We start from the raw sequence: 27,525 nt of genomic DNA, 5'->3' as shown, positions 1-27,525 counted from the left end.
TTCCAGTTTGGTGGTGACGTGACTGGGACAAAACAGTGTAGAGCTGTGCTGATTTGCAGTGAATCAAGCCTGCAGCTTGTCATTTCACAGCGAGATGGTGGAATTTGGAGGATGAGTGCAGCTGATTAATGGTGCTATGAATGTCAATAATTTTTATAGGGTTTGCAGTATGCTCATTTTAACTGCCTCATCAGAGCAAATGTCTGATTAACAGCTAGTACGCTTTCACACAGCACAGGTCGAATGCTGCTCTCCCTTGTAGAGAAGCAGACCGCCCTAAGTGAACAGGGCGTTGTACAGGGGTTAAACCAGTGCAGGACGTGCTTTAAGGGTGCAATATCAGTGCTTGCTGAGAACAGATTGGCTATGTCTATATCCAGGGCTACAGCCGACTCCCGCTGAGTTGCTGGCTCTGTTGAGTTTGGATCTCAGTAGGAGCCTGGAGCCAGGAGCTGGTGCTTTTCACTGAGGCAAAACAGTGCTCAGTGAGTGGCAGGGCCTTGCAGCTCCATCTGAGCTCAGTGCTGAGCCCAGTCTGCTGACTGGCAGCGTCTTGCCTCTGTGAGAAGCAGAATCTGCTGAGTTGCCCCATGGGTCAGTGTTCAGCAGGAGCAGCAGCTCTCCTTGTGCTTTGGTGGGTGTACGGCATGCAGCCATCCCTCTTCTCTCCCCAGATGAATGGCAGGATGCTTGTTTGCAGCATGGTCTTGCACGCCATCATTCTCCCAACACTATCTCTCTTTTGCTGAGTCAGCAGTATCTTTATCATCATCATCATCATCATCATCTCTCTTCTGTTTACCTTACACTCACACGTTGACAAGGCTGAGTGGATGTAGCTGTGCCTGGTGCTGCACATACCAGCCTGTGTGCTATGGAGTGCATATTCTGGCCTTGGCAGAAGGCAAAAGGACACCAGCCTTGAAAAAAATAATTCTATTTTTTTACAGCTTTTATAAAGGTAGCTGACATGGAGGAAAGAAAAGCCTGAACTAATACTGCTTCTCTTAGGGAAAAGCTGTGGCATTAGTTCTCCTAAATTATTGCTCTGCTAAAACAGGAAGGACATGGTGAATGAAGTACACTATCAAACCTGGGTATGTTCACAGACTTCTTCTCTGGAGTGTAGCAAATACTGGTTAGTGGGATTTTTAGAATAGCAAGAAGCAGAGTTGTGCTTAGAAATAAGGCAAAGAGTAGCTTGCATATTGAGACAGAGTTCCTTCCTTTCTTCTAGCAGTACTTTCAGAACATTTTTTAGACTTCTAACATGTTCTAAAGTCTGTTGTAATTGGGGGTGGGGAGCAGCAGGGAGACAGAGCCCTCTTCATTTCAGTGAGTTTGGGGCCAGGTTCATCATTGTCCACATCATGCCATCCTGGTGTTTTACAAGTTGAGGAAACAAAACCTTGAAATTAAAGCTCATATCCTTTTCTGCTGCATTGCAGTGGTGAGCGTGGAGGGGTAGGAGGAAGGGAGGAAAGAGTTTACAAGAAGACTGGATCTTTACTATTGCACTTTAAATAGACTGGGTTTCAGTAGATTGCTTGCAGGCCCCTTAGCAGCCCTGCACACAGGCAGTACTAGCTGCAGCTCCTTTACTTCCCTGACCTGAGTAATAGCTCATCCTATTTGCTTTTCTAAGCATAAGGCACTCTGCAGAGAGTTGGTTGATTCTTCCCAACCACCTAACCAACTATCAGTACATATTATGCCCACTGGTGGAATTTGCTATAGGACTTTCTGGCCTGATTTGAGAATGGACAGGAAGAAAAGCAAAGCATATTATTATGCTGTGTTTAAGACTACACCTGAAAAGCATAACTGAGCTCTAAACAACTTTCCCAAGATCACACAGTGCTGGGGTGCAGAAGAGAGGGCACATTTCCTGACGGGGAGGCTAATACCTTAATTTTAAGGACCATGTGGTCACACTTTTTACCTACACATTTTACAGTCATAAACTAAAATGAAACTGTAAGGTGCACCTAGCCAAAATAACTGTCAATTTACAGCTCTCTGGTAGTATAGCTGTTACATAAACTTTTCTGTGTTATCTGCAGATATATTTATCACCCTAATCACTACACTTTACCCTTCTGGTCTGGCGAATGCAATCTGTTTTCTTTACATTCTTATACTGTCTTCATCGCTGGTTCTGTGGATGAGACCCTTCCAATGATGCCATAAGAAATGTGTCTAACAGCCTCCTCTCAGCCTCTCCTCATGAGAGCTGTGAGCAGTGAAGCAGCTGGGGTTTTAAAAAGAAAATATAGATACATATGTGTTAGCAATATGTGATTTCTGAGAAGTTCTTTATCCTCTGAACTTTGGCCCTGTCCCAAAGGAAGTGTTTTTTTCCTGGTAGGAGGTTTTACTGTGCTTGAGGAAGAAATTCACTTGCTATAACTATCAACCTGGAGCTCTTAGCTGATTTTTTTTTAATACCTTGGGCCAAAGTTCTGTTTCCTCAGGGTTCAATTCTAGGGCCAGTTCTGTTCAATATATTTATCAATGATCTGGATGCAAGAGTTGAATGCACCCTTAGCAAGTTTGCTGATGATACCAAACTGGGAGGTGCTGTTGACTTTATTGAAGGACAAGAGGTCTTGCAGAGGGACCTAGATAGATTGGAACATAGAGCTATGATGAATCGGATGAAATTTCACGATTCAGAATACTGGATTCTGCACCTGGGATGGAGTAACGCTAGTCACAAGCATAAATTGGGAGAGGAGTGGCTGGAGAGCATCCCTGCAGAAATGGATCTGGGGGTGCTGGTTGACAGCAGGGTTGCTGTGAGCCAGCAGTGTGCCCTGGCAGCCAAGAGGGCAAACCCCATCCTGGCGTGCATCAAACACAGCGTAACCAGACGGTCAAAAGAGGGGATTATCCTGCTGTATTCAGTGTTGGTGCAGCCTCACCTGGAGTACTGTGTGCAGTTCTGGGCCCCACCATCTAAGGAAGATAGAAATTATGGATCACCCTGAAGGCAGGGCAATTAAACTTGATTGGTTCACATACAGACAGATCTGTGTTCAGGATTAGAAACCATTTGATGTGCTGCCATTGTTAAGAAAGACTGCAGCATTTTGTCATCAGTATAGTGATGGATTTCTTGTGAAATCTGTTCAAAAACACTGGGAGATGCTCACCAGATCAGACACTAGCAATATTTCTAACTTCATGCCTTGCAAGAAATACAGTATTTCTAACAAGCCAAAGGTAAACAGGAAGAGCCCCACATTTGAAATCTGATCTTTAAATTAATCTTATGATGCTGTGAAGTCTGACTTATGATTGTTGAATACTCAGACTATCACTATTCTGTGAAAAAACAGCCATATTTTGAATGGTAAGAAATGCTGTAGAAGGGATGCAGAAGAGGGGCGGAGGCCCAAACATCCTGGCCTTGTAACCAGTGAGGACTTCCAGGTTCTAAAAAAAATCTTCAGTAAAAGCCTTGTGCATGATTCGCTTTCCCTTTATATTCTTTTACCACTGCAAAATGAATGTTAACAGTCTGCTGCAAAACAAATAGACCATAATCTGCCATTTTCTCTTGACCATTTTGAAATAGTCTGCTAGAATAGCCAAAGAATGGCATGCAGGCAGTTTGCGAAATCATTTTGCATGAAGGGATTTCAAAAAGCTTCCCCAAAAGCTACCTACAAGTTATTAACTCACATTTGGGGAACATCCGCCTAGTGGCTTTTCAAAATAATGCTATAAACACACAGGCTAAGAGCAAGGAATATCTTAGAAAACCATATTTTCCAGGACAAAAAAGAAAAGGCAAATCCCCAAATAGTTGAGCCTTACCTTTTGTTATACGGATAGGTGATAAATCCCATAGGTATTTGGGAACAGAAATGTATCTGGGGTGTTGCCACAACACATACATGTTCTGAGAATCATCTTGCAGCTTCTATTGCAGCATTTTGACCTATTTTGGTATTTGTTTGGGGAAAATGCAATGTATGTAACAGGGACATTACTATGACTCTTCAGACTTTACAATAAGGAATTTACAGTGACTTTCCTGCTGTAAAGAAAGACTAGGCATTGGAGATACGGTTTTTCTAAAGCTGTAAGGCTTCATCTACATGGGAACACTTGGGATGCAAAATGAAAAAAAAAAGCTAGATCTGAAGTACGATGACTTGAAATGGAGCATACTCCTCTGTGAATAATCACATTTGGAATAAAGGTAGGCCTGACTCATATGTAACTTAGTCCACTTCATAATACTAAAACAAATTTAATCTTTATTATTTTAAAGGAGAATGACTGTGCAGGAACTAACCAGAATAAACATGGTTTTTCCCTAGGTAGACAATCCCCATTCTTGAAAGTCATCTGAGAAGTCAGGAAAGACACTGAAAGTCATTGGAAAACAGACATGGCATCTGTATAATTTGCTGTACATAAGGAGCACAATTCAGTAAGGTGCTGAGCAATATTTTTTAGGTGCTAAATTCCTTTTGTTATCTGTGGGTATTGAAGGCAATTGGTATCACCCATGATGAAGTACAGATGGCATTGAGAATGACCTGTGCGGCTCAATATGCAGATATATCATAGCTCTTATCAAATTTCACGGGTATTGAATGAAAAGTAACTTAATCCTATAAGGTATACAAAAACCTTTACCATCATTAGCTGCAAAACACAGTGATGACTGGAACTTGGGCTGGCGAGATGCCTGCTCCACCTTTATTTGATTCAAATTGTGTTTGGACTCTGAAGACCTGTTGCTCTGTTGTAGAATTGAATAGAAATTTTGCAACTGGCTCCAGCAGATGTAGGATCAAATAGTACTGCTGCTGCTTTTGGCAAACTTTCCCACTGCTGGTTGGACAGAGTAGCAGTCAGTCTGAGCGTTGTTCTGAACTAGTGAAAAAAATCACAGAGAGCACACTTTGAAAAAGGATGGGGATGAGATAATTATTATTCACTGTCAGCTCTGAACCTAAATTATGATTCAGTCTATTTCTGTACTCTCTAGAAAGGTATCACATGTCATTATATAAGGCTGGGTGTCACTGTCAGTAGATAATGCTTAACCTGGAAAAAATGGAGCTGCAGAAGGTAGAAGGGATTTGAGGCAAATGGGAGTTTTGGACTTTCCTTAAGAAATCTTATATGAGGGGTTACAAGTAACGAATTGATGTTTAAAGGCCTTGTGTGCATCACAGCATGCCATGCTAGTACTAAGTATTTGAAAAGATAGATGGAATAGCATTTTGTAACATATTTTTATTATCTGTAGTTTATAACTCTGGATAATCTGGATATTCCCATAAGTGTCCGGTCCTTCTGCAATCCAGGTAAGTTTTTGGCCTGGTATGTTTGCCTGTGTCACTGAGTTCCATAGCTTAATTACATTTTGTGTAAAAATTTTTGTAAATACATTTTTGTGTAAAAAAAGTAATTAATTTTCCTGTTTTTAAATTTCCTGCCTTATATATTAGTCACTGTCCCTGGATTATTTTTTTTTTCCAGAGAACAAAAAGTCCCAGTCTATCCAATTTACTAGGTTCTATATAGCATACATTTTGCTCAGAGTCTTCTTATTTATATCCTTTATAAGGCAAATAATCCAGTCTTTCCCACAACTTTCAGTATGACAGTTTATCGAGGCCCTGGATCAGTAGCACGTTTCCTGTAAGCCTTCTCATCTGTATTGAGCTACAACATCTAAAGCTGCACACAGCATCCCAAAAGGGGCTGGTCCACTGATTAATGTAAAGATGATGGGACATTTTCAGTTTCATTCTCTTTTCCACGTGCACTGTAGCATCTTTGTAACTTTGACTGCAGCTTGCATAGTGATCGCAAGCCCTCGCTTTGCAGATAATGAAGGCCTGGTCTACACTGGTGGTCTTTCTCTGTAACTGAAGTAGAACACTGACCCGAAGTGGTGGCAGCCAGGTCTCTTGAATGTTCACTGTGGCAAGTGTCAGGCTGATTCAGATTTAAATAATGATGTTGAACATTTGGGCTAGCTTATTTTTAAACAGGTTGTATAGACATACCCAGAAGTTTTCAAGCCCTTTTTTGGAATGCATAGAAACATTTGGATCTCTGTAATACACATCAGGATTTTTTCTTTACAAATTATGTGTCTGCAAGTTTCACTGGCCTTTTGGTGTGTATTCATCTAGCTCTTTCCTCTTTCTCTGAAGGACTTCAGAATTCCTTTTTGTCCCAACTACTGTAAATAAATTGAGCATTTGCAGGCTACTTTATCTCACTTCTAACTTTCCAGAGAAAATGTAAATATTCAGTGAAACAAGATCACTGGGGACCCTTGCTTGGTCTTCTCCCATGATTACACCAGATGTGTCACTGACAGTGGACATTCAGCCTTCCTTGAAGCAGGTGCAGACTTCACAGGAACAAATGACTAATGCAGTCACTGGAAGACTGTCCTTTGAATATAAACCAGAAGATTATGACCTGCTGGGATCTGGTTGTGTTGATCTAGTTGTTTCTGTAGATTTTAGGAGCCCAAGCTAGGCTGCTGAATGCTTTAAGAGGAATGACAGTGAAAACAATTAAGAATTCCATTGGGCACTGACTGTGTCCATTAGCCATTCTGAGCGCAATAATCATATTTCTGAGATGTTCAAGTGTTGTAGTGAAAGTAAAACTCTGTGTCTTGGCTGTGGGTGTGTGGGACCCTCCCAAAACATGCTTTCATCTTTTGCTCTTTTTCAATTTGTGAATGGCCTGGTTCTATGTACAACTACCAAAGCCGTTAGCGAGACCGCCTTATCAAGCTGTCCTGCTAGTTTTGACAGCCTCTGTGAGGCTCAGAGAGACAACACCTCCCACAGGCTCTAGCAACACCTGTTGAAGTTATATGCTGTCAGACTCAACATTGCCTTGCCAGCCTGAATTTGCCTTTGCGGATAGGCAGCTGGTAGCTGCAGGACCAGGAACCTGACCTGATACTACATTGTATTAAGGGAGCTGGCATTGTATCAGCAAACTCTTGTGTTTTTTCTGATGTGAATGTGCTCCTGGTCTACATTCCCAGTTCACAGAGAAAAAGTCTGCCCTCACATAGCCTGTGTAGAAGCAGGAACAGGGGAAAAGTGATGCCTCAGAATGATTGCTTTCATATTGCTGAACATATCAGGACCAATCTAAGTGAACTGCATGCATGGAAATGAAAGAGCTACCCTGACCCTTACCATGGCCGTCAAAGTGTGCAGTTTAGGTAATTAGCAGTGTCTGTCTTAAGAACAAAAGTCGTGGTCCCGATGCAGTTGAAGACACTTGGTACTGTGCCACTGACTTCATGGGGATCAGAACTGAGCTCAGTGTTCTATTTTAGACAGAGCACAGTTCAAGGAGAGGATACTGATCTCTGTCAGTAACTTAAAACTGAATCCAGTTTGATCAGGTAATTTCTTAGGAAAGTTTGTTAGACTTTTCAATATCAATACTGGGTTTCAGAGGTATATTTGCTGAATTGTTTTTTGGATAAAACCCCTTAATAAGCAAGTCTGCTCACCATCTGGTGCTGATCTTACTTAAAATACAGTGAGATTGGCAACTCTAACTCATTCTTGGACAGAACAAGTGAGAAAGTTGCATAAATCAGTTAATATTGGTAAGTCCAAAACTTACTTGTAGTTCCTTGAAAAAACAAACTAGGAACCTTTCCTCTTAGGACAGAAACTCATTGTAAGATGGAGAAATCCCTCGCACACTTCTGGTGCTGAAATATCAAGTAGTGATGTTTGGTTTTTTGCAGATTTCTTTCCTGTTAATTCTTGTTCCAAATATAGTACTATACTTGTCTTGAAACTGATTACACTTCATGTTCAAGGCAAAATTCTTGCACTTTAAAGATTCAGTTTTATCTTTAAGGCTTTAATCTTGCATCATTGACTTTAAGTGCTTTCCAGCAATGCACACTAACTAACATCCTTCTTTGGTGTTCTCGGTGCCACATAACATTTGTAGCCAATGGTGGGCCTCCATTTGCCATGAAGATGGAGTTTCAGGGGATGCAGTGTACAGATGTTAGGCAATTTGATCAATGCTATCTGGAAATTATAGTGATTATATATACTTTAGGATTTAGTTTACCTCCTAGGTCCCAACTCCTTCTTCTGAATCACTACTAGAAAATCATACTACTTTTTTTTTTTTTTTTCCTAGAATCCCTCCTAAAAATCTTGTTTAAAATTAGTATGGGAAATCCACTAGCAGGTAAGGATGAAACTTCCCAGGCACAGAACTAAAATGGAATGAGTTCAGAAGAGAATAGTACATGCATGTCTAACATAGTTTAACAGTGACAAAAGACATTTTTTCAGGTAAGGATGTAAATATCCAAACTAGAAGGCTGTATTGACACATACCAACAGTCATAGAATCAGAGTTTCACTGACCTTCTCATTGAATGACCAGGAAGGGTGTTGATCTTGATGTCTCAGGCTATCAGAGATGAATGAAACCTCCTGAAGGTTTGAAGTAGTGAGAAAAAATTGTGGGCTGCTCTATTTGACAGCCAGTTGACCAAAGTCCTTTACAACCCTCATTAGAGTTCACTGCATACTGTATTCCCCACCCAATAATTTCTGTTTTCCTTTTGCCATAAATTCCAACCATATTTTTTTTCATGTGAGATGATAGGAGGGTAGCACACATCATCAGAGTGAGAGACTCAGGTCTATAATCAACATTAGACAGGTTCAAGTTCCTCATCAGAATGCTGCCAACTTGGGGTTTGAACTGGCCCTTTAAAATTCCAAGGGGGTATCTGCTAAATGGTTGGATTTGTACTGTTGCACTCTTTTTTTTCCCCCCACAAGCACTCCCATCCAGTGCCTATGTGGTGGGTTGACCCTGGTTGGATGCCAGGTGCCCACCAAAGCTGCTCCGTCACTGCCCTCCTCACCAGGGCAGGGGAGAGAAAATGCAATGAAAGGCTCCTGGGTCGAGATAAGGACAGGGAGAGATCACTCACCAAATACCGTCACAGGCAGAACAGACTTAACTTGGGGAAATTAGTTTATTACCAGTCAAATCAGAGTAAGATAATAAGAAATAAAGCCAAATCTTAAAACATCTCCCCCCACCCCTCCCTTCTTCCCAGGCTCAACTTCACTCCCCATTTCTCTCCCTCCCAGCAGCACAGGGGGACGGGGAATGGGGGTTGCGGTCAGTTCATCACACGTTGTCTCTGCTGCTCCTTCCTCCTCAGGGGGAGGACTCCTCTCATTGTTCCCCTGCTCCAGCATGGAGTCCCTCTCATGGGAGACAGTCCTCCACCAACTTCTGTAATGTGAGTCCTTCCCACAGGCTGCAGTTCTTCACCAACTGCTCCAGCATGGGTCCCCCATGGGGTCACAAGTCCTGCCAGCAAACCTGCTCCGATGTAGGCTCCTCTGTCCACGGGTCCACAAGTCCTGCCAGGAGCTTGCTCCAGCGCGGGCTTCCCACGGGGTCATGGCCTCCTTCAGGTGTCTCCACCTGCTCTGGCATGGGGTCCTCCATGGGCTACAGGTGGATATCTGCTCCACCATCATCCTCCATGGGCTGCAGGGGGACAGCCTGCCTCACCATGGTCTTCACCACGGGCTGCAGGGGGATCTCTGCTCCAGTGCCTGGAGCACCTCCTCCCCCTCCTTCTACACTGACCTTGATGTCTGCAGGGATGTTTCTCTCACATATTCTCACACACCTCTCTGGCTGCAGTTGCTGTTGTGCTACAACTTTTTCCCCTTCTTAAATCTATTATCCCAGAGGCACTACCACCATTGCTGATTGGCTTGGCCTTGGCCAGCGGCGGGTCCGTCTTGGAGCTGGCTGGCATTGGTTGTACTGGACATGGGGGAAGCTTCTAGCAGTTTCTCACAGAAGCCACCCCTGTAGCCTACCAGCTACCAAAATCTTACCGCACAAACCCAATACAGCCTAACATGTATCAAAGAATAGTGTACTCCAAGTTTTATTTGGTTTCCTGGCTGCTGCATCTGTAAATGTGGCAAGACACAGCAATCCTCCCTTTAATTTCTCTTTTGTGATCTTTTGCTGTACATTTGGTAGTGTTCACTGTTGTCCTGTGAAGTCACATTGTGTGAGACCATTCTTTGCATTGTTTTCATTAGCAACATGCTTAGGCTGGTCCAGAAAAAAATTACACAATTGCCATCAGGATACGTGGTCTTTCAGCCTACAGTGCCCTTATGGCCCATCAGCCATGTACAAGCAGCTATCACAAAGAGATGTTTCAAGACCAGCCTGCTCAAGCTTGTAGGAACTGTGAGTTATTGTCTGCTAGAAGTGGTAAAGAGCCCATCTTCCATCTGACAGAAAACCTTTCCCAGAGAACTCTGAATGGAAACAGGCATGTGTCCATGAAAAATGTCTCTTCTGAGGACCTAACATCCTCCAAATAAAATGGTTCACTGAGAAAGTCCCTTGCTTTGCTCTATCCCATGTACCAGTTGACTACAAGTGAGCACAATGGACTGTGCCCCTGCATCTGGCTTTCCTTGTGTTTGGAGAAGACGAGTGGGAGGAAGTGCAGAGACCCAATACCAACTTCAGGTGAATGGAGAGCTCCTCTTTACAAGTGTTTTCCTGGCTGTTCTTCAAGTTGCTTTCCTGGCCTTTTGTGCCTCTGAGATGATAAGACAAAGCTGAAAAGTAACAATATTGTAAGTCCCACTTAATTTGTACAGTCAGCTTAGAACAGCTGCAGACAAATACAGGTTCAGGACAAGAGACTGCAGCTCAGGACAAACATTACTCTAAAGGACTGCTGATATGAGTTTGACAATCAAAAACTTGTTGCATAAGCCAGTAGTACCAAGGAGCCTGTCTATCGAACAGAAAGCTCACAGCTGCTCACAGCAGGACACTGCTGCTTTAACAAGATTTTCTCTGGCTGCTCCAATTCCCTGTAGCTTTTTTTTTTTTTTTTAATCATCTTTCAAACTGCAGCAGTATTTGTTGTCCTGAGGTGCTGACTCTAGTGGAAGAGATTCTAGTGGAAGCTTCTACTGCAGTTTGCACAGGCTTCATTTCACATCACTAATCATCCTCCTCAGACTCTCCTCAGGCTCTTGCATTGATTGTCCTCCAGCTGGAGAACTTCTCTGAGAGAAATGACATGACTGGTGTGTTGAGGTCACGTTTCTAGATTGCAGGTGGACTGAGGGAAGCTTCTACCCTTTGGATTCAGGGAAGACCTGACATTTGAATGTAGCATGGATGTGCAAACCTTCAGTCTTCCTTCTCTATCATGCACATCTGCTGCCCTTCAGGCAGCCAGTTACATAGGGAATGGACAAGAAGAGAGACGAGAGGATGTGGTGGGTGACTTGAGCTGGATGCTGAGCAGCAAAGTGTCTCTGCTGGGTTAGGCTACTTCACCAAGTAGCTTGAGTTGAGGTGAGAGGATAGGAAGCCTGTCCCAAGACAAATGTGGGGAGCAAAACAGTCATAAAAATAAAACATGCTTTATGTTTTCCAGTGTTACCTGTATAACCAGATTTGACAGAGTGGAAAAGCAGGAGGCCAGGGGATCTAAAAGCACGAGATGAAGGGTTAGTTGAGATCCTGTGGTACCTTTTTCTGTGAAAACTGGAATAACACAATGGAGCACAAATGATCCTTCTGCTAACTTGACTCCAGAACCAAGCTGACTCCTACCTACCATCTCAGTAAAAAGGCAGATTACTTTGGCTAGATACACACTAGCATCCTACGTGAGAATAATCTTGCTACTGAGTGGAATTCTCATCCCCGAGTTAGGATTTTATTCCCCTTTCTCCACATAAATGCCTTTTTTAGCAAGATGTAGATATTCTATGGACAAGGCTTCTTTGGCTCTTTCCAATTAAGTTCATTTTTTTAAAGTGACAGGGCAAAAAAGGAGAAAACATGACCTTCTAGCCTGGGATTTACTAGTTATTTTCTGGTAAGAAATTTTTTTAAGGATAATATGGTGTCCAATTGCTGATTCAAATGGTATTGAAGTACTCCCTCTAGGAATATTTGCTTGTTCATATAGAGAGTGAATCCTCTGTGATCTTGGCTTCTGACTGGTTAGAAAATGCCCTCAGGAATATGGAGATGAAATTTCAGATACAGGCAGACAAAAGAGGGAATTATGGTTCCTGACACTCAACGAGGAGGTAAGAGAACATAATTATGCTTCCTCTGATCACCCTAATTTCTGGGATGTGGTAGAACTTTGGTTCCTAACTAGTGAACACCATGTTACTTATGCATTTAAACAGATGCCAAAGCCTAGGTACTTGGGAAACTGAGTCCGCTAAGAAGTATGAGTGCAGGATTATACAGCAGCAGAATGAACAGGGATTTTGATGTTCTACATTTTGGATCACAGTAGCTATTCATGCAATTAGTAAGGTTTTAAGCATCTAATTCCTCTTGTGACCTTACCTTCCCATCCCACATCAAGTAACCGTGGTTTGGCCTCATGAAGCACAGATCCTTGATGGTCTGTCTAGTGGGGCATTGAAGACATATCCCTGAGGTGATAAAAGTTAACGAAGAAATGTGTAAGGAACAGCTCTTTTACTGATGTTGAATTTCATTAACCTGTCTCACAAGAGCCCTTTATCACTTCACAGGATGAGTCCTGTAATTTTTCTAAAGGCTTATGCAGTGTCAGCTTTCCATGTGACTATCTGTAACTCGGAACACTTTCGCCACCTTATATCCAGCAACGTCACCAAGGCTATAAAACCAGGAAGAACTGCAACCCTCACAAATACTGAAGACAGTTTGCTAAAGATGCTGCAATAGTCGGAGCAGTTATGTGATAAATCAATAAGTGATGTTGTCTCTCTTTGTTTTTAAGAGCGACCTGGAGCTCATGCAGTAGCGCTGTTCTCCAGATGGCTTTCCATGGCATCGTCTTCCGTAACACACCAGTGAACCACGAGACTGAGACAGAAATTCCAGTGTGGGGAGGGTGTGAGTCATGAGACGGTGAGTGAAAGAAACAGCAGGATAAAAATAACAGAGCACAGTATGATGCAGAATATTAATCTCTTACCCTGTGTTATCCTAGCTTGTATTACATATACTACTATGTTATACCGTAGATGCTCTACAGTTCTAAACAGATCTCTCTCTATGCTACTCTGAAAGATTATGGCTCAGGATGCCAGATTGCAGGGACTTCTAATACTTGTGCCTTTAAGTTGGCTGAAAATTCTTAATCAAGGAGTTCCTGCAATAGAAAATACATAATCAGAGAGTATCAAAATGCCACTTCTGCAACATTGATATTTTGTATATTTTATATGAAAACACCAAGTTCAGCTAATTTAACATCAATTGAATAAATTTGTTTATTCAAAAATTAAAATTATATCTCTTTTAAAGTCCCTCTCTTTTTCCAACCTTCCTTTTCTTCTTCTTCCTCCTTCAGGAGGAGAAAAGAAAGAAGAAAAGTATAAAAATACCATTGAAAACTGACATAAAATTCAACTTTAATTCTAGCTAACATGAATCAGTAGGAAAAAAGTAGAAAAAGTAGAATCAGTAAAATCAGAAGAAAAGCCAAGTATTTTATTTTGAATTGTGAATCCCTATTTTTGTACTCAAATCTGCCATTCTGTCCTGGCTGAGCTTCATTCTGAGATCACTCACAACAAAATCAGGAGCCCTTCTTAGGGAGCTATTGATTTCAGCTCAGTTAGTTTGAAGTGTTTGAGTAAAGCATCTAACCCAGTCACCTTGACATCTCCTATAATCACTGGAGCAAGACAGTGATCTTCAGAGAGCTATTTGGAGCTTAGGAAGCCTATTATCATGTTATTTTTCAATTCAGTCAGGAATCTGGGCATCATAAAGACAGCAGGAGCTTTTCCTTTAACTTCAAAGGGTGCCAGCTCTGGCACTGAGTCTTCATTGCACGTTAAAATATAGACAGCTCTTTTAATAAAAACTGTCTTTGTTATTTGGGAGTGGGGAGAAATGTTTATTTTATTTCACACAGATTCAATTCAAAATCTTTCAAATGGATTTCACTTTGCTTTTTTTTTTTTTCATGTAAGTCACCTTGGGGCTTTGTCAGGACTGTGGAAAACTTTGCAAAACTGGGGAACATACAAACAAATGACAGGACAATGGCCTCTGACAAGCGGTGAGGTAGCTGTGTAGTCTCCCTGCTCCAGCAGTCAGAATGTGAATGACCAAGCTTTGCAGGGCTTTCCCTCCTTTTTGCCCTTTCAGGGCTGCCTGATGAAGTGAAGCATTTGCACACACATTGAAAAAAGATGCCGTTTAATCATGATTGATTTAAGGTCACTTGATTTAAGGCAGGCACGTGTGTAAAGCAGTATGGTTTAGGTATGCCGTTGTGGTCAGAATACTCCTTCCTCCCTTTCAGACCCTGTTGAAACCAATTTCTTTGATCCCACTAAGTTGAAACTACTTTGAAAGATCCCTTTTTCTCTTCTTTTTTTTCTATTTTGTCTTACAGAGGCTGCCTGGGAAGCTACTTGGGAATATCTTTTCTGGTTTTTAAATACTGTTCTTAAGCAATCCTCTGTTATTTTTTACATTTATATTTGCATCTATTTAACTTATTCTTGTATAGCAAGTCTTTTTATTTTCCAATACGTAAAGAAAAAAACCACTTATTTTTGAAGTTATACGAAAATGGAAGTCATTGTAATCATGATTTGATGTCCTTGGAACACATTTTATTTACTATTCAATAGCCACTGTTTTTATTAGGACATTGTTTGAACGTAACTTTAAGCCCAATAAAGTTCCAGGACTAATCTCCTGGGACAGGATATTTATGGTCCATATTTTCAGAGAGGGAGATTGGAAGTAGAAAAAGGCTTAAGTATTTAGGCCTCGGTTCAACTCTGAAGTCAGGGGAAATCTGTCCGTTGCAAATAGTCATTTGACCAGTTGAAGTAGTCAGTTGCATGTGCAAGTGCGCAGCTTGAAGGGGTAGTTGCATTCAGTGTACTCATTGCAAGCAGAACCATAGGCCTTGGATTGTGTATATTACTGCAGGGCAACAGACCTATTTTTCTGGAGAGAAAAAAACCGTACTGTAAAAATCTAATTTGCAAGAACTGTAAGAGTGGAAACAATACTGTTTTTCTCTAGGATATATGGTTATGCAAACAAGTTGATGAAGATGACATTTCCAGCAGGAAAACCACTGATGGTGCTTGGTGTCGCTCAATATTAACGCCCTTGAAAGGAAAGTGAAATAATGGTGCATCTTTCACTTGGTTCTAAGCCATAATTCTGTATCCAGTGTGGAGCCTAATGATTTGCTCTTGGTATTTACTATAACTTTTTGCATTACAGAAATCTGCTTGCTTTCCTCCTGCAGATACTGACCGTTAGAAAGACAGTGCTTCAGAGACTGAAACAAAACCCATTTACTCCTTTTTCTCAAGTCATCTTGGGTTAGAAGCTGCCAAAAAATTTTCACCTGGATAAATAACTGTGATGTCCCTATCAAGCATACATTCTCAGTGAGCTGGATTTCTTCATTCAAATTGTTGAAAACCTGTTCTGCTTGGAGGTGTCTCTCGTAGCGGAATTGTTCAGCACCACAGAAGGAGTGTGCAGGGGTCCCGTAAAAGTTTAAATGATTTGAAGTCACTCCAAGGCACAAAAAGACTTTATTACTTGAGATTTTGTTTGGAAATAAATGGGTTCTTATCATAGACTGGGCATCTTCTACCATGGTTCTTATATACCAAAATTTTTCATCATTCTGGAAGAAGATTCAAGTGCTTGTTCTTTTTTCTTTTATTGGCATTGATCTTTATTTATTTTGTATTCTTGAGGTGTGTTGCATCTCTGGAGTTTGTATTTCTACTTTTAGCATAAAAATGCTGTACATACAAGTCTAGAATGCATCTGAAGATTAGTCTAATTTTTCATGTGACTTTGACTTGAACATTTTTCTGTTTATGTTTATATTGCTATTTCAAAAGTGTGCATTACCTGTATTCTTTATGCCTTTTTCCCATCTATAACTCAATAAAATTATGTCCCCGTTCTGCAGAAACATATCACATGTGCATAACAGCAATAACAATTTTTGAATAATAATGACTGATAATTGTAAATGGCTTAATCTATATCTATATTTATATCTGTATCTAATCTATATCTATCTGTCACAGCCTGAAATTCTTCTGATGTATGATCTGACATGATGAAAAAATTACCAGTGAGCAGTAAGCTCAGCTCAGGATAATTCTTCATAAGGCCATCTGGACTTGAAAAGTAGATGTTTCTTCCCCTAAAGGTGTATGTTCTTTATTTCAGTTCTCACCATGGCTAAGTTTAGAATGGGTATTAGCCATGTGAGTCAATGGAGTGTTACCCACTTCATCAGGCTGCAGGTGTCTTTTATATCACTACAGCTCAGGGATGAATTAATGACTGCAATATGTCCTTTGTCACAGAATATGCAAGTTTCTAAGGAGTGCTAGACCTTTCAGAGATTCCAGTCATTGTATGATTAAGAAGGAATATAGCCCAGGAGATCTGCCACTGGCCTGAAACAGCAAAGGCTTGGGTTATGTCAGATGTCCCAGCATGAGTTTTCTTTGTGAGAGCAGGTATATTAGATGAGTTCCAGGCATATGGCTGTCACTGGAAGTTAACAAATACTAATTTGAGTACAGTACCTAAAATTTCTGTGAGAATCCACATCCTGCTGACTTGTTCATGGACTCTACCTTTGAGGCAGAGTGTGGACAAAACCAGCATCTTCTGATCGATGTCTGCTTGGTAATTGAGACTAGTGAGCACCAAAACAGCAGATCCAAGGGATGGAGGTTGTTTTGCTCCACCATTTGAAGTTAATGCAAAAGAGAAGGCTCTGAGAAGTTTGTGTGAGGACAATAATTTCCTATGCTACTTCTTGAACTGAATGCTGTAGGACCTGGCTCTGCTTTTTCAGAGTCTTTAAGGCAGATTCTCAGCTGGCATGAACTAGCCTAAGTTCTTTGACATTAGTGGAACTCTTCTGATTTATATTCACTGAAAACCTGAGAGGTTAGCTGCATTTAAATGAAACTTGTTTGTATGAAGCACAACCTTTTTAAAGCAATTTGTTATTTTTTTTATCCTCTCTAGTAAGGAAAAGAGTAATGTGACCTGGGGAATCTGTGGGCTGATGCAAACCTTAGGCCTTTAACTGGTGGACCTTCACCCTTGTCATGCGGATATTCAAGTTCTTTACAACTCCCTTGATTTTTTGAGCTACTCTTTTAAAATGGGTAGATCTAGTGAGGTGCTCAATTCGGTGCTTAAGTGTAGCCCTAGCTGACATGAACAGACTGCACACATGCACAAATGGTTGCAGGACTGAGGCTTTAATGAGTACATTTTTGAGTGTGTGGAAATAGGCTTTGATCTTAGAGTGAACTTATCAAACTTCTGTTGGGCTATGAGCATTCACAGACATTAAAATCCCTCAGAGCAAGGACATGAAACCATCCAATGACTCTTCTGCTTTGTGGAGATTCAGCTTTTGTTGGCATATTTGTTAGAAGATGTTCACTGCCAGGAGAAACTTGAGGCCATTGTACAATAGTAGCTTTTTACTACTGTAATATTCCTTTGGGTCTCCAAAGTTTAGTGAAGTCAATGGGAAATTTTCTGTCAGTTTCAATGTGTTGGGAATATATCTTTGCTGCAAGTAAGACTCCATCAAATACAGTTATTTACAAAGCATTCAAAGAGGAAAAGACATTTCTCATCCTTGTCCATTTAATGCTGTATGCCAAGCCTGTGTGCAGGATTTTCATTATAGACTCATAGAATGTTTTGGGTTGGAAGGGACCTTAAAGACCACCTAGTTCCAACCCCCTCTGCCATGGGCAGGGACACCCTCCACTAGACCAGGTTGCCCAAAGCCCCATCCAACCTGGCCTTGAACACTTCCAGGGAAGGGGCTGCCACAACTTCTCTGGGCAACCTGTTCCAGTGCCTCACCACCCTCACAGTGAAGAATTTCTTCCTAATACCTAATCTAAATCTACATCTACCTTCCTTCAGCTTAAGGCCATTAACCCTTGTCCTATCACTACACACCCTTGTAAACAGTCCCTCTCCAGCATTCGTGTAGGCCTCCTTTAGGTGCTTGAAAGATGCTATAAGGTCTCCCTGGAGCCTTCTCTTCTCCAGGCTGAACAATCCCAACTCTCTCAGCCTGCCCTCGTAGGAGAGGTGCTCCAGCCCTCTGATCAGCTTCGTGGCCTTCCTCTGGACTCAATCTAACAGCTCCATGTCTTTCTTGTACTGGGGACCCCAGAGCTGAATGCAGTACTCCAGGTGGGGTCTCACGAGAGTGGAGTAGAAGGGCAGAATCCCCTCCCTCACCTGCTGCTTCTTTTGATGCAGCCCTGGATACAGATGGCTTTCTGCAAGTGCGCATTGCTGGCTCACGTTGAGCTTCTCATCCACCAACACCCCCAAGTCCTTCTCCTCAGGGCTGCTTTCAATCCATTCACCGCCCAGCCTATAGTTGTGCTTGGGATTGCCCTGACCCACGTGCAGGACCTTGCACTTGGCCTTGTTGAACTTCATGTGGTTCGCATGGGCCCACCTCTCAGGCTTGTCAAGGTCCCTCTGGATGGCATCCCTTCCCTCCAGCATGTTGACCACACCACACAGCTTGGTGTCGTTGGTAAACTTGCTGAGGGTGCACTTGATCCCACTGTCCATGTCACTGACAAAGATGTTGAACAGTGCCGGTCCCAGTACCAACCCCTGAGGAACGCCACTCGTCACTGGTCTCCACTTGGACATGGAGCCATCGACCACAACTCTTTGAGTGAGACCGTCCACCCAATTCCTTATCCACCGAGTGGTCAATCTATCAAATCCATGTCTCTCCAATTCAGAGACAAGGATGTCGTGTGGGACAGCGTCAAATGCTTTGCACAAATCCAGGTAGATGACATCAGTTGCTCTTCCCACCAAAGCTGTAACCTCGTCGTAGAAGGCCACCAAATTTGTCAGGCACGATTTGCCCTTAGTGAAGCCATGTTGGCTGTCACCAATCACCTCCTTATCTTCCATGTGCCTGAGCATAGTTTCCAGGAGGATCTGCTCCATGATCTTGCCAGGCATAGAGGTGACAGTGACCAGCCCATAGTTCCCTAGGTCTTCCTTTTTTCCCTTTTTAAAAATGGGGGTTATGTTTCCCTTTTTCCAGTCAGCGAGAACTTCACCAAAATGCCACAGCTTCTCAAATATGATGGATAGTGGCTTAGCAACTTCATCTGCCAGTTCCCTCAGGACCCACGGATGCCTCTCATCAGGTCCCATGGACTTGTGCACCTTCAGGTTTCTTAGATACTCTCGAACCTGATCTTCTCCTACAGTGGGCAGTTCTTCATTCTCCCAGTCTCTGCCTTTGCCTTCTGTGACTTGGGTGGTGTGGCTAGAGCACTTTCTGGTGAAGATTAAGGCAAAAAATTTGTTAAGTACCTCAGTCTTCTCCATATCCTGGATAACCAGTCTCTTATTTCCTTCTGGAGAGGGCCCACATTTTCCCTCGTCTTCCTTTTATCACTGACATGCCTATAGAAGTTTTTCTTGTTGCCCTTGTCATCCCTGGCCAGATTTAATTCTGTCAGGGCTTTGGCTTTCCTAACCTGATCCCTGGCTGCTCAGACAGTTTCTCTGTATTCCTCCCAGGGTACCTGCCCTTGCTTCCAGCCTCTGTAGGCTTCCTTTTTGTGTCTGAGTTTGTCCAGGAGCTCCTTGTTCAGCCACACAGGCCTCCTGGCGTTTTTGCCTGACTTCCTCTTTGCTGAGATGCATCACTCCTGAGCTTGGAGGAGGTGATCCTCGAATACTAACCAGCTTTCTTGGGCCGCTCTTCCCTCCAGGGCTTTGCCCCATGGTACTCTACCAAGCAGATACCTGAAGAGGCCAAAGCCTGCTCTCCTGAAGTCCGGGGTAGGGAGCTTTCTGTGTGCCCTCCTCACTGCCCTAAGGATCACAACTCCATCATTTCATGGTCACTGCAGCCAAGGCTGCCCTTGAGCTTCACATTCCCCACTAGCCCCTTTTTGCTGGTGAGAACAAGCTCCAGCATGGCACCTCTCCTCATTGGCTCCTCTGTCACTTGAAGAAGGAAGTTATCATCAGCATATTCCAGGACCCTGCCAGATTGCTTATGCCCTGCTGTCTTGTCCCTCCAACAGACAGCAGGGTGGTTGAAATCTCCCATAAGGACCAGGGCTTGTGAACATGAGGCTGCTCCTGTCTGCCTATAGAAGGCCTCATGCGCTCGGTCTTCTAGTCGGGTGGCCTGTAGCAGACCCCCCCACATCCCTGCCTTCTCTTTAATCTGACCCATAAGCTCTTGGTGGACTCCTCATCCATCCCCAGGCAGACCTCCATGCACTCCATCTGGTCATTGACATTAAGGGCAACAGCCCCTCCTTGTCTCCCCTGCTTGTCCTTCCTAAAGAGCTGGTACCCTTCCATCCCAATGCTTCAGTCATAGGAGCCATCCCACCATGTCTCCGTGATGCCAATAAGATCATAGCCCTGCAGGCATGCACATGTCTCCAACTCCTCTTGTTTATTCCCCATGCTACATGCTTTTGCGTACAGGCATTTAAGTTGGGCCCCCGATGAAGCTGATTTATTGGCTGGCGTGGCTGGAATTCCTTTGTGCTGCACTTCAGGCATTCTCCTGCTGAGCTGTGATCCTTCTCCTGGCTCTGGGCATCTATTGCTGGCACTGGCATCAAACTGATAGGAGTGGGGTATATTGTTTCAATTGTATCAATTGAAAAGTGCCCCATTTAAATAGAATGAAGTCTGAATCAATTCAGTCTGCTACTCTCGAGGATATTTGCCACAGGGAAAGAGCAATAGGACCTCTAGTGAGATGTCTGAGAACTGTGAGAGATGACTGGTCATGATGACAGATGACTAGGCAGACTCTATAGACTTACATACCTCAAGACATACCTTCTTCACTGCACTGTTGACTGCAGTCATATTTTCTCCTATACCCCAAAATGACAGCTTCTGACTCCTGTTTCATCTTAGAGTTATAGTATACACACCTAGACATCTCCAACCAGGAACAAGACATATCCATGTAAACAAAAGCTGGGGCTGGCTTATAATTAGGGTTACTAGTTATAGGACATCTTCTTTCATTTAGGTGAACTACTGCTGGTGTTTTGCCAAAAGCATGTTCATTAATTTCCTTCTATCTTCTCTTTGTCATTATTAGAGGATAGAAAGCAAATTTTGACCTTCTGGAGGAACTTGTTTGCTTTCACAAGTTGCTTTTATTAGGTATGGCCAATGGGCTTTCTCTTTATTATCTTTCTTGCTCCATTCTTCTGATAAATGCTGCCAGGACAGTCACGGCTTACGGTGTCCACTGTTGTCTGTTCTCACAATCCAAAGATAATGCTTCTCTTTAAAATTCAGTTACTACTGTAACTTTTGCAGAATTGACAAATGCATGGAATTGCAACATATGCACAGTAAAAAACCCCAGGACTTTATGACTACTTCTTGTTATGGTAAAGCCAGCAGAGCACAGCCTGGATAGAAATCTTGAAAATGACACAGTTATCATAGGGTGTAGCCCTCATTTCAGGAAGTCCCCTAAAATTGATTGACTGCGGCCAGGAGGATGTGTTCTAACATTCCTCCTTAAGTATCTGCCATAGGATGAGTAGATTTTGTTTTGCTCTAGTACAGAATTTATTGTTCAAGGAAGAAACTGGTAAAGGGGTTCAAGCAAAGGGTAACAACAAAATTATAACAATTTGAAAAATAATTTTATAAAAATAATATTACCTAGGTGGGCTGCTCCAGTAGGAGCTGTACATCTAGATATATCAATATTTCCATGGCAGACTTCAAATCCTGTGATGTTGCATGCCAGGATCAAAGCACATAGGTAGCTGATACAGGTTTACTCATTCTTTGAGAATTAGGAGGTTCAGAGGATGATTTCCACTTTGGGCTGGGACGAAAAGCTAAAACAGCAAATATGTTCATGGTTTAAAATGCTTAGATTTCATACTAGGCTAATCAAATCACTTTGATTCTATTTATCAGCTTTTAATTTATAATAAAAATTCAATTTGTATGAAAATATCTTCAACCTGAAAAAGGGAGTTGGCTTAGAAATTGACTTTGTCCCTAACCAGCTCCTAGCCCTGTGCTTGGTCTTTGTGCCTATAATTACAGGGGAAAAGTCGCAAGGTAAGCAGCAAACACAACATTCTTATTATTCTAATAATAAGAAACGTGATAGACTGAAATCCACAGAGGTGAGTGCAGTGCAAAGACCTGGCTATGATAGGATGTTTAATCACAGGATTCAGATACATAGACTGGTGAGTGTGTTTGCAGCAAAGAAGCCTTGCAGAGCACGTGCCCACAATATGCCCAGTTGAATCAGCTGCCAACACTCTACTGAACACTAAGTTCATTCATTATTATTGCTGGGTTTTTAGGAGGCAAGATGAGCAAAATCAACATCAATCTCCGACAGATGGGACTGGAGAAGGGCAGCTGCAGGCATACGGTGCACTACATAAGGCATGCAAGCGCACGTGGAATCCTCTGCCCCCGGAGCTCTGGCATTTCCATTACACAGGCAGTAGGAAAATACAATTATCTGAATTAACTGCCACTCCACAAATCCCTTTACTTTGTGCTGCCCAGTTGGAAAAACAGGCAGGATTTCGGGGAACAGTCAGTACAGAGTTGCAATTTGTCACGTGGCAGCAAGTGCAGTGGTGAAAGAGCATATTCCTGCCTACGTGAGGTGAGCAAGGGCATTCCTGTGAGTCCCCTGCCTTTTCTTTTTTGTTCTTCGTATCTCATTTTATTTTTTTACCTTTGAGGCTGAAAAGCTGGTAAATAAGATTACAGCACAGGCATGCAGAAAATAAAATACAGCACGGAAACATGTGTAAACAAGATTACTAGGCCAAAACAGTGCCTCTCAGCACATTAACTGCGCTGTGGGAGAAGTCCAGCCGGGGCAGGTCTTGAGGCATTTTTGCCTGGGTACAGCAGATGTGGGCAGAAAATACTAATGCAGTGCTCTTGACAGAGCTGCTCTCATTCCTGTTCATTGAGTATAGACAAACTGAGGGTGGGAAAGAAGCAGAAGAGGTTTGATTTGTTTGAGGGGTTTTTTTCTCATTCTTTCCCCCCCACCCTAGCCCCCTCCAAATCATGTTGGATTTCCACGGCTTTAAAAGAATCTCAGCTGTCATTTCACTGTCTCTTGTGCATGTACCCACATGCACTTTCTAGCTCCGTAGGCCACAAAGATAGGACATTAGGAGTCGCCTTAGGACAAGAAATCCAATAATGACCAAACATGGTTTTTTTTATGATAGGGAGGGGATACTTTTGGGTGGGTTGTTTATTGTTGATTTAAAATTCTTGAGGTTGTTGATACAGACCCTGTCTGCCCAGTCTAGTAACCTGTCCTTAGTGTGGTCTGAAGTGCAGTGAACTTTTATGTTCAAGAGCTCTACATGAGGAAGGGGCCACAGGAGAATAAAATTAGCTTATGTTTAAAAAAACCAAAACCACATCATGACAAACCCTCCACCTTTCCGCTTGCTGGCAGAATCTCTGCTCCCTCCCACGCAGCCCCAGCTGGAGAGCTCTTACTTGCAGTAAAAGCTCCTCTGCTTGTGCCAGTCTCTTTCCACTCACGGCTCCCTCTCCCTTCCTCCCTCATAGGCAGCAGCAGCAGCAGCAGCTGCAGCCACTGCAGCCCTCTTTTCCAGCTCCAGAGGGTTGCTCCACTTATGTAATTTGTGGAATGCAAAGGAGGAAAACATTGATTTGGTGCTAGATGGGGTCAGGGTGATGTTCCTAGCTGCAGAGATTAACAGGTCCACTTCTTCAGTGAGCATCCTAATTCACTTTCAGGTTGGAGTAAAGTCTTTCGCTCAGGCCCTGAACCTGTCTCACCCATAAAGTCAAGGCAGAGGAGCTCTGTTCTCATGTGCTTCTGGGTTTAAAAATGCCTTTCAGGCTGTAGTTGAACCTGGTGTTTGGAGTGAAGCTAAGTTAATGGGTTGTGAGGATGACGGCCATGTGGGAGCTTTTTGGCATGTGACTGGCAAAATCTGGTCTGCTTTGGCAGAGAAAGGATCAGTGCTGCTGCAGAGGGGTCCTCTAGTGAGAATGACCTCTTATTCCCCTTTCTCTCAACCAGGGGAAGGAGAGACTAAGTATCTTACTGAACCATGCTGAGTCCTGGCTGAGTCAAGGGGCCTTAGTTTCTACCCATAGTGAGTAAAGCTTAAAATAGCTTTTGGGAAGAAAAGGGGATAGAAGGCAGGAATTATTTTTTGTCTGGTAACCCTGGGGTCTGCCCCATTCCCAGCCATCAGTGAAATGCATGTTAGTGTGGAAGTTAGAAACAGGTGTGTATGTGTGCTCCACTAGTTAATGAAGTGTGAGCGACTGTTTCCCTTCTTGCTTAGGAAGCAGATCAGAGCACTTGCTTTTGTGCCGCAGGCAAGTCTCCAGTCTGAACGGTGAGCCTGAAGCTCCAGTAAGGCTGCTAGAGAAGATATGTCGAGGAGTGAGGAATGAACTGAGCAGCCTTTGGGAACTGAAGGGGTGGCACCAGCTTCAGTGCTATTTATGTGTAGCTAAGATCTATTTTATAAATGGATCACAGCTATCATTCCTCAGCAGCATAAAGGTTGCAGACCTCTGGGAAGGATAACCAGTAATTTGGATTAAAGAAGATCGCTCAATGAAAGAAGAAATGCAAAATGCCATTTTGAGAAGAGCATGCTGCTAAAGTGTAAAAAAGATGGAAGGCTGACCAAATTGCCAGGTATCTCTTACTTACTTTCCTGTGAACTCATCAAAGTACTTAAAAACCTGTTTTTCTTCACGTATTTCTGTGATTCAGCTTTTTGCAGAGCTGGAGGTTTTAATGACTTATTAACAATCCAGTCAGGTAACTGTGCAGCCATTTCGAAAGAGCTTTAAGGTTTTAGAAGTTGACCAGTATGAGTAACAGAAAAAGACCTATCTGACTTAGGTGGGCAGGGGCATATCATGGCTATTGAGTTACAAATAGAAGCTCCCTCAAGCTTTACAATCATCTGCAAGAGTTTGGAGCTGAGAGATCCATATAAACAACTCATTGGAGAGTCACAAACAAGACTGTGGGGAAAAAAAAATCCCATCTGTCAGTGGAGAATGCTCACACAACAAACTGATTATGCTGTTTGCTAGAATTCGTTACTCTGATATCCCGTGAGTTTCTTTCAACTCTTTCTCTCATTTTCTCTTTATAGCTCAGGCTGAAAGGCAAATAGCATGTAAGAGCAAACCCTTTCCTATGTGATTACAGAAAGAATTGCCTTTGTTCAGCAGTGCGTTATGAGAAAGGTATACTGGAGAACAAAACTCTTTCATCAGAGCCCTTGCAATGCCGTTCTCCATCCTATGTTGTGCATACCTGGGCCCCGCTGGCACTGCCCGGCTATGCAGGTGGAGAATTCCCAGGCTCAGCACCCCACCCAGGGGAGCTTCTGGGTTGCTTTGGCTTTGCTTGATTTTTCCATGCTGTTCATGTCTCATCAGCGTGACAAAAAAGCAGTCTGCTCCCTGCATGTATTTGTTACGCACACATAGAGGAAAGAATATAGATCTTTAAATGTTGAGGGACATATTTTTCTCCTTAGCTTTTTCCAGCCTGCTTTGCCAAACTGGCACTCCCAGGTCAGCCTCCTTTGGAAATCTCTGCAAATAAAGCCTGTACTTAAAACCTTCAAAATACAAATAACCATAAAGATAATGAGTCTAAGAGTTTATAGCTGACCAAACTTTTCTTCACTTAAATTTGTGTTCTGTTAGGCAAGGTTTGGCATCCTGGAAGAGAAAACTCTAATAGCAAAATAATTTTAATTTCTTTTTCTTTTAAAGTCTATTTAAAGCATTTTAATGCACCAGGATGCAGTTCACAGCACATATATAGAGGCAGTTTTTTATCATTTACTGTTGATCATCTAACAGGTTTTATGTGTGGAATATAAACAAGAGCTGATGGGAAAAAGAAAGGGACAAGCAACAGTTAATGCTAGTTTTTAAAATTAGCAATCCAGGTTAGTGCAGCTAAGTAAATGTGACAGCTAAAACTCTGACTTCCCTGACTCTGTCTATATGAATTGCTGGTAAAACAAAAGATCTTGCCTTCTACTGAGATGAACACTTACCCTATTATAGTGGTGTATTTCCTGAAGAACTCCATGGTGAGCTTTGCCATTGTCTGGATTTGCACAATTCTCTGTATTGCCATTCTCTCTGGATTTGAAATTCCTCCTCATAATTTTCATTATTCATGATACAAAGAGATTCCAATAAAATCTATCTAATTATCTCCTGACCCACCCTCCAAAAAATGAAGCTTTACACTTGTGGTTGTCTAGTTTAGAAACTGATAATTTTTATTATGGTTGTCATAGCGTTCAGGGTAGGCACAAGGGAAAATGTTTCAAAAGTCATCTTCTTGAGAGCTGTAGTCTAAGTAAAAGCAGAAAATAATAGATTCTTTTGCCAAGACTGAAGGCCAAGAATTTGGGATGGCTGATAAGCAGGTGAACCAAGTGAACATGAGGTAGGAATATTCTCTTATTGTCCCCTTGGACACAGACACATGTCAGGTCTATTCTGAAGAAGGTGCTTTGATTAAATTGAAGTTATTTTCAGGCTACATAACACTTCCCTTTCTTTGTGTAGAAATGAGCACCAGAGATAACATGATCCATCTTAGCAAATAAACGTACCAAATTCCTGAAGGGCTAGGTTACTCTAGAGGCTGCTAACAGCCTTATAAAGAACGTATGAAAGTCTTGGAGTAAGAGGGCTTATAGGAGGTTGTACAGTGAGGAAGAAAGTAATAGAGAATAACTTAAAAAAAGCACCAAAAACCCAAAACAATTGAAGCCCCAAAAATTCAGTGCAATGAATTACACTGCATCATGGATATCTCCCATAAAGAGTAGTCAAGTACCCAACCTGTGAATTTTATAAATAGGCAAATGATGCATAATACTGCAGTACACATATGATGTTATAAGGCCAATGAGATCCCTTCTCTCAGCTTGTTAACATAAAAATACTGTGGGCTTGTGGATGCGTTGAGAGCCAGCAAGCAGACTGTGGAATCAGCCTTAACTTTTCCTGTATTGATACCAAAGGTGTAAAACAGTTCTTATTAAGTGTATGTTTAAGTATCACAGAATCACAGACTCGAATCACAGAGTTCAGCTTTAAAGCAGGACTGCTGTCAGTGCTACATTAGATCAGCTGCAGCTGCCTGCACCCAAGTCTTGAAAGCCTCCAAGAGTGAAGTTTCAATTACTTTTCTGGTTCACCTGCTCCAGGACTGCACTATCTCTTGGTGAAACACTTCTTGATGACCAGCTTGAACATCCTTAGATCTAAGTAGATATGGGGTGAAGTGAAAAATCACACCGG

At 42.4% G+C, this 27,525-nt stretch overlaps 2 protein-coding genes across 5 annotated transcripts in view; both read left to right on the top strand.

Annotated features, from left to right (window-relative positions):
* The window catches only part of LOC129213209 (potassium voltage-gated channel subfamily A member 5-like), a 28,411-nt gene extending 15,421 nt beyond the window's left edge, over positions 1-12,990 (top strand). Inside the window, exons 2-4 of one of the 3 annotated variants that reach the window (XM_054842862.1) lie at positions 4,332-4,449; positions 5,273-5,330; positions 12,860-12,920. The gene's annotated coding sequence lies outside the window, so the exon portion shown is untranslated. Of the gene's footprint in view, positions 1-4,331; positions 4,450-5,272; positions 5,331-12,859 lie in introns of all 3 variants that reach the window. The other 2 variants (XM_054842872.1, XM_054842852.1) reach the window with 2 other exon arrangements.
* The window catches only part of KCNA1 (potassium voltage-gated channel subfamily A member 1), a 139,230-nt gene extending 121,774 nt beyond the window's left edge, over positions 1-17,456 (top strand). Inside the window, exons 3-5 of one of the 2 annotated variants that reach the window (XM_054842912.1) lie at positions 5,273-5,330; positions 12,860-12,990; positions 15,368-17,456. In XM_054842912.1, coding sequence (XP_054698887.1) covers positions 5,273-5,330; positions 12,860-12,936 — 135 coding nt within the window. In that variant the 3' untranslated portion in view covers positions 12,937-12,990; positions 15,368-17,456. Of the gene's footprint in view, positions 1-5,272; positions 5,331-12,859; positions 12,991-15,342 lie in introns of both variants that reach the window. The other variant, XM_054842921.1, reaches the window with a different exon arrangement.
* Positions 17,457-27,525: the final 10,069 nt, after the last annotated feature.

This window comes from Grus americana, chromosome 1 (genome assembly GCF_028858705.1).
Source record: "Grus americana isolate bGruAme1 chromosome 1, bGruAme1.mat, whole genome shotgun sequence".
Taxonomy (NCBI): Eukaryota; Metazoa; Chordata; class Aves; order Gruiformes; family Gruidae; genus Grus; species Grus americana.
The sequence above is the reverse complement of the archived record's forward strand: the minus strand, read 5'-3'. Positions and strand labels throughout refer to the sequence as shown.